This window comes from Phaseolus vulgaris, chromosome 1 (genome assembly GCF_051622355.1).
Source record: "Phaseolus vulgaris cultivar YP4 chromosome 1, ASM5162235v1, whole genome shotgun sequence".
In the NCBI taxonomy this organism is placed as follows: Eukaryota; Viridiplantae; Streptophyta; class Magnoliopsida; order Fabales; family Fabaceae; genus Phaseolus; species Phaseolus vulgaris.
In genome coordinates, this window is record NC_143498.1 from 42,915,993 (window position 1) to 42,923,861 (window position 7,869).

The 7,869-nt window shown below is 32.3% G+C and overlaps 1 protein-coding gene across 1 annotated transcript; it reads right to left on the bottom strand.

Moving 5' to 3' along the window:
• Positions 1-2,501: 2,501 nt before the first annotated feature.
• On the bottom strand, positions 2,502-3,595 carry LOC137814164 (pterocarpan synthase 1). The gene has a single exon (XM_068616755.1). The coding sequence runs from the start codon at positions 3,314-3,316 to the stop codon at positions 2,756-2,758; it is 561 nt and encodes a 186-aa protein (XP_068472856.1). The 5' UTR covers positions 3,317-3,595; the 3' UTR covers positions 2,502-2,755.
• Between the last annotated feature and the right edge of the window lie 4,274 nt (positions 3,596-7,869).

Consider the following 7,869-nt stretch of genomic DNA (forward strand, 5'->3'; position numbering starts at 1 on the left):
ATGTAAATTTGTAATACCATCTATATATATTCAACATCTCTAAATCAAAGTAATTCATAATCAAATAACCAATACTTACAAATTATTACATTTCAATTATATCATAATACAATTAAACTCATTCAAACACTTCCAATCTCAATCAAAACACATTCAATAACTTATCCATATCAAATTCAACATATACTATATAAAATCAACAATATGACATTTAATTTAATTCAATACACTACTTTAGTCAAAAGCAAAAAATCTTGCAAGGAATTTTGAAACTGGTGACCACGTCGCCCCTACATCCAGATCTTCTAACTTAGGATTCTATTGAAAATTAAAACTAGTTTCCCTTACGTGAGTTTGAGCAGATGCTTACTAAGAGCTCCAATCTTATAAATGTTCAATGGTAGCTTAACCTGCACCATAGAGTCCTGATAAAAAATCTAACTATATCACTGAGACCCTAAGCTAACAAAGACAGTTCTAAAGCTAAATGCATCACATGCAAAGACTTATACTAAAGGCAAACTTGATCAGATCAAAACTGACTAAAGGATAAAGGAGCTGAACTTACTTTATCTAAAACTGGACATTCTTAAATTATTCGCTACCAGGAATCCAATGACAGATCATTTTATGACAAAGATGTCCAGAAAGTTCGAGAGAATGTAGAGAAAGAAAAAAGAAAAAAATTATAGAGATAGTGATTCTTTTAAAATGAAACCTGAATAATTGATTTTTCTATTTATATTTTTTATTTTAATAATAAAATATTCAAGTGTCGTTTAAAATATATCACTTGTCCTTTAAATTTATTTTCTAATAATTTTAAAATAAAAATGTATTTCGAAGAAATATTTGAAGCATATCTCCTGCGCAATACCACAACTTTACTATTTCAAAATTTATATTAATTTTATTTTTATGATCATGTAAATCATTTTACAATTTATATTTGTACTTCACTTTGTACAGCAAAATTACTTAAGGTTTTCGGTTGATATAAATTTTCTAGCATCTTAACTATACAAATTAATTTCCATTAATTTTTTTGAAAAATAAAATAGTTAGAAAAGTGAAAAAGAATAACACAATTCATTGCTTTTGGGAACCTTAAAATATAAATAAGATTAACGAAGAAATGTATAACACATAATTCAATTCAATAAACTCGAAAATTTATATTATTACTTAAATGATTAATGCAATTATCATATTAGAGTACTTATAATTTTATTGACTTAATCTTCTGTATTTATCTTTATTTATAGAATTTCACCTGACTACCGCTAAACAAAATGAAATAATTTTGTTTAAAATTATCTCTGCCAATCCAATAAATAATGTGACTTTTACAACATGACTTTGAATACCTATTTATTATATAAACAATTTGCTTAACAATTAAGTAAATTAGTATTTTAATTATATTTTTTATTCTTTAATTTAAATTATTAATGTATATGATTACATTATTAAATGAAGTTGCTGATTAAAAAAATAGTTTTTTTATTCAAAAGATGTAAAAGTATAACTTTTCTTAAATAACATTTTAGAGAAGATAATATATATTAGTGATATAGGAACTTTCAGGTGATGGATGTGGCTGACTTAGGAATCCTTGTTCATTTGCCACGTATGCTTCTCTATTTATTAGTCCAGCCGCCAGCCATGAATGTGTCTGGTCAAACATCTGAAGAATCACATTAACTGATCTCTCTATACATAAATATAAGCAAAGTATTTTTCTTTATAAAGAAAACTAATGCTATAAAGTATTATTTAAATTATCAGTATTAAAGATTAAAAATAAATTACAACACTTAAATTAAATTGTTATATGACTGTTGCTCAATATATAATTTTAGTTATTTATATATGTCATATACATTACTTTAATATTTCATACAACATATAAAGAAGTGAATTTAAATAAATTTTATTTTTTACTAAAATTTTAAATAGGCAAAAAATTTAAAGATAGAAAAATAAATAGAGTAAATAGAGTTTTTAAAAGAGAAACTTAAAAAAATAATAAAATAAAGTAAAATGTTCATATTTGACTGATTGGAGTATTTAAACAATGATTCGCCCGTGGTGTCTTCATACAGCTTTCAAATTTATCAAAAAATACATTTTCATATGAAAAAAATTAAATAGTTAAGTTTTTATAATTTTCAACGTTCCTCTATGCATTTTTATATTTTAAAATATATATTATATATTTTTTATTATCAGGAGATCTCACATCGACTAAAGATTAAGATATTTCATTGTATATTAGTGAGTGCAAATCTCACTCCATTTTATGAAGTTGAGTTAGACTTAAAATTAATTTTATGTGTGTTATAAAAGTTAATTTTTTTATTTCTGTATTCAAAATTTTTTTTAATATCTTAAAAAAAACGCTAATGTTTTGGGTGAGAAAATAAAGTTTGATTGTATTTATTGCGGAGGTGACTTAACATTAATAATATCTAAAAGGCAACATGAAACACATGACAGTATTTGTAGAAACATGAACCTTCAACATATATTTATGTCTGAATTTGTTTGAAAATGACGCATTGAGAAGATCCAATACCAATGTCAATATCAATATGTGAACAAGAAAGAAGTTAAAGTAACAACAGGTGACATAGGCACAGAGAAGGAAAGAGATTCGAGTGTTGTCGTGGAGTGGGGTGGGGTGAATTACTAAGCAAAGCAAAACAAAAGGGTGAATAATAATAATAATTATTATTATATTTTGGATTAGAAGTTAATAGTGGTTGACGAAAACGTCGTATTCCACGATGGCATCGCCTTTGGAGAAATCGACGGAGTGAAACTTGGCCTGAGCATAGCCACGAGCGAAGCGAAAAGCCCCAGTGCCGCCAACAATGGCCATTTCCCTCACAGGTTCGGTCATGATCATGTTTCTGGCCAAGACGCTGATGGTGCTGCCGTTGAATTCTCCGTCGGTGAAGGCCATGGTCATGACCATCATGAGCCCCATTTCCGCCTGCGATATGGAAGTGTAAATCCCCTGCGCCTTCCCCACCAGTTTGGAGTCGGGTTCGGGTCCCGCCGTCAAGGGGTCGTCCATGGCCACAACGGTTCCGAAGGGAAGGGCGTCCTTGGCTTTTCCGTTGGGCTCGGCCACAATGACCATGCTGGGGTTGGGCCCCGTGACCACGTCGTGGAAGAAGAAGTGAAGGTGGGTGAACTTGTCCTCCCGGAAACCCATCAGCGTTGGGGTCAGAGATTGATAGTAACTGGCGGTGACCGCAGAGATAAGTAAGCAGAGGTTAAGGCAAAGGAAGAAGGTGGACTTGGCCATGACTCAAGACTCGATTACTGTCACTACCAATTCGTCTCTCTGAGATTCCACTCGATGTGAGCTTTCAACTTCCTACACAAACTATTTATAACACCCACGCTGCCTTAAACAATTCCTTTCTTTGAATTAATATCAGGAATTCAAATTCAACACCATTTGCACCTCTCTTTATTTTTATCGCCAGGCTTATTCCGTTGATTCATGAAAGGGAAATATCCTTTTAATACCATGTTAATATATTACCTATACACCCTACTAAAATAATAATTTTTATATTTACATGTTAAGAGAAGGTAAATGATACCTAAGGATATCAACAAGTCGGTGCTCAAAACTTTTAATCTACATGAAGCTCAATTATAATGATGTACTGTATGTCAAATTATAAATATGATTAAAAACACGAGAGATGCGAGAGAAACGAGTTAATTCTTCTTTTTCTGATATACTCAAATAATACACAGCTTATGTGCTTAAAAACAAAACTTGACCATTTATATCATAAAATGATTATTAAATTATTTTCATTTATGTAAATTTAAGAAGTATGAATGAGATTTTGAAAAAAAGTTAACACATTCAACCGTGGAAAACATACACTTCACACCATAATAAATTACTATATTTTTATTTTTAATTTAAAAATATTATTATATTATTATAAACAATGTCAAATATATGTTTTTTTTATTGTGGTGTGAACAAAAATTTTCACTTCTGAGAATAAACTCGTGGCGGCCCGAGGAAATTGCGACGTAGTGGAGGCTGATACATTCTATTTTGTTTAATAGTAGTGGACAACAACTATACGAAGTTCTCTTAGTTGACCAATAGTTGAAATCGATAATTAATTTCATCATTTGATTTAATGGTTAATAATTTGTGAACAAAATTATCTTAAATAAATAAGAAATTACCTCAAATCATGTTTTTACTTACTTAAATTTGAACCAAACATTAATTTGATATTTCAAAACTTAAATTCATCTTTTTAGTTTAGTATTTTGAAAATTAATTCAAACATTTTACAGCTAAAACATTTTAAAAATAATAATTTCAAAAATACAGTATAGTATTTTTAGAATAAAAATACAAAATCAAATATGCTACGATGCTAGGGATATATAGTAATCACATAAAGATAAAATAAAAAAGTTTATTTTTTTTATAAAAATATTTTTATGTCGGTATCACTCTGCATCATGATAAAAAAGTGTATTTAAATTTTAAAAATATTTGACAAATTTAACGGATTAATCATATTTGTTTGGAAAAAAAAAAATCACCTAGTGATCACAATACAGGTCTTGCGGGATTATTTCTAATTTGGATTCATCTCTAGTTAAACAGACTGAGAAAAATCTATAACAGGAAACATATTATTAGCGTATATAAACATATAAATAACAGTCCAATTTATTTTTAATCATTGTATAGCATATAATGTTATTATTATTGTTATATAACGTCGGATTTTTTTTATGTAATATGATTATGCTAAATTAATGCTTTTATAATATAATATTTTAATTTATTTATGTCATTTCAATAATTTTATTTGTTCTTTTTTTATCTTTTGCGTTGCTATTTTTATTAAAATAAAATAAATACAGTTTCTACCATCTTGAAAGTAATATTTTTGATATAACAGCCAATCTATTTAATTATAGTACCAGGATATTACGAACTGAATTATAATATAAAAAAATACACTAACGAATATCATTTCTAAAGTTGTGGTGGACTTATTGACTTTTTTTTCTTTTGGTTGGGTGATTTAATTTATTGTGTATGAGTGTTGAGTCTCGAGACAAGATAAAGACTTATGATAGTTTCACATTACCAATTTTTTTCCACTTTCACTTTTGTATCAGTCGATATTTCTCAATATTTGACGAATTAATTTTGATATGATAATCGATCGACCGAGTCAAATAGTACAAAGATACATAATAAATAAGTAATCACAATTATGATGACGTTGAATAAGTCAATTTACATTTCAACAAAAAATATTTCCAACATAATAGATAAAATTGATATACATTCCTAGTATTAAGGAACCATTATACATGTCAGTTGACAACCGATATTCGGCTCACAAGGGTCAAGGCCCATAAACCAAACACTATAAATAGAGTCTGCAGTGAAGGAGTAAGGTAACTTTTTTACATTCTGCTAGAATACACCTAAACCATAACACTGACTTTAGCATCAGAGTGTAATTCACAAGTACCCCCCGACCGAGTATTAACATTGGAGGAAGGATGCTTGAAAGAATTGGGAGATCATCGACACGTAAACAGTTGTACATCCAGTCACAAGTACTATCTGGGCCCCTCGGCCTATACAGGTACAATCCGTGGGGCCGAGGTGGTATTCAACTTTCAGCAGCAAGTAACAACCGACAACAATGGTGTCAAATGCTAATAACGACCGTATGGCGGATGAACAAATAGTTATGATTCAGACCCTCCAAACACAAATTGAGGAGTTACGACAAAAGGGCATTGCAAACCAGTTACGCAATGAGGAGGATCGACGTCGATATGAAGAGGAGATGAATAAATATCTACCGCAACGACTTGATGGGCATGAACGAGAAGAACAATCCAAAGCACCACCGATTGCCCCTCAAACCCATCCAGCTCCTCAAACCCATTAAACCCACCAAACCCATCAAACTCATTAAAGTTCTTGAAACATTCCTCTCCCGGATGAAGAGGAAGACCCCTAAGGACATCCATTCACGGACGATATAATCGACACACCACTCCCTTCAAAGTGGAAGGGATTAACTATCAAACTCTATGATGGTTCCACCGACCCAGACAAGCACCTGAATGTCTTCAAAACACAGATGACCTTATACACAACCAACAAAGTAGTATGGTGTAAGGTCTTTCCAACTTCCCTCCAAGAGGGACCGCTCGATTGGTTCACTGAATTCCCTCCCAACTCTGTGGAAAACTTCAAAGTCCTCACAATGAATTTCATTACACAATACGCAGCAAGCCAACCGCATCATACCTCATCCATGTCTTTCCTCAACATGAAACAAGAAACATGTATGAGTAGAGGAACCGCGCAACCAAATTCATGTAGATAGAGGAACATATTGACTATCATAGGATTCGTTAATCAGAAGGCACAAACAAAGGGAAAGAGAAAGAAAAGGACAAAGGCAATCGACCTCCACCAGGTTGGTCCGACCGTTTCAGAGAAAATCGGGGACCCCGATTTCTTAATTACACACATCTGACTATCCCAAGGGGACGAGTTTTGCACGAGGCATTGCAGGTTGAGCTAATCCCGACCTTGAAGCAATCGCAAACACCAAGGAATGCAGATACATCTAAACATTGCCAATATCATCGCAACTACATCCATACGACCGAAGGATGCCAAGCATTAAAAGATAAAATAAAAGAACTCATTCAAGCCGGCCACTTTCAAAAATTCATCAAGACCGATACCAGAACATATCGATATCCACAGAGGGATCAATATCCACCTAGAGGGGCAGAAAAGATACTACGATCGACCAAGACATGGAGACTCACTCGTAACTCGTATTGTCTGATTGAGAGCCATCCGAGCCACTAACATCTCTCGCACTACTAGATCTGGTACGAGTAGTATTTGATGACTCTATTTCTACAACATTATTAGAAGATTCAGAAGAGGAGGACATGACTAATCTGAATATTGTACGAGGAGTGAAAGTAAGTGAACAGACTCACTCAGAGCACACGTAGTAAACCTTATGAGCAACAACGAAAGCGTAAACCTTTCCTCAATCAAATGAAGTCCTATTTATAGAGAGTTGAGGAAGAGAGAGATTATCGTGCATACGACTCAGAACGGTTTGATCCATATCCATCCAACGACTCATGTCACTCAGCATACAAAGCGACACACAATCTCAACCATTTGATCTATTTAGCTAAACTATGCCTATTCAAATGGCGATTTTATTCTAAAAAGTAAACATCAAATCTCTACCAGGCATTTAATGCTTCTAACAATCACATCTCACTTTGGGAACTCCAACGGTCAGTTTTCGACTCTTTAAAAATAAATTTTTTCGAGTCTAGGGGACAAGGGTACCGGTCGATATCGGACGAACCAGTTTCGATATGACAGCCTACCGACTGAGTCAAATAGCACAAAGGTACATAATAAATAAGCAAGTAAGAACAATTATGATGGCGTTGAATGAGTCAACTTACACTCCGAAATATACGGAAAATATCTCCAACATAACAGATTAAACTAATTAAACTGATATACATTCCTAGTATTAAGGAACCGATATCACATGTCAGTTGACAAGCGATATTCAGCCCACAAGGGTCAAGACCCATAAACCAAACACTATAAATAGATCCCTTTGTGAAGGAGTAAGGTATGTTTTTTACATTATGCTTTAATACACCAAACTAAAACACTAACTTGAGCGTAGAAGTGTAATTTGCAGATACCCCCACCCAACCGAGCATCAACATTGAAGGAATGAGGTTTGAAAAAAATTGGAAAACATCGATACGTCA

Bases quoted from the DNA above. Each gene is read 5' to 3' on its own strand.
- LOC137814164 (XM_068616755.1), bottom strand. From the start codon at position 3,316: ATGGCCAAGTCCACCTTCTTCCTTTGCCTTAACCTCTGCTTACTTATC.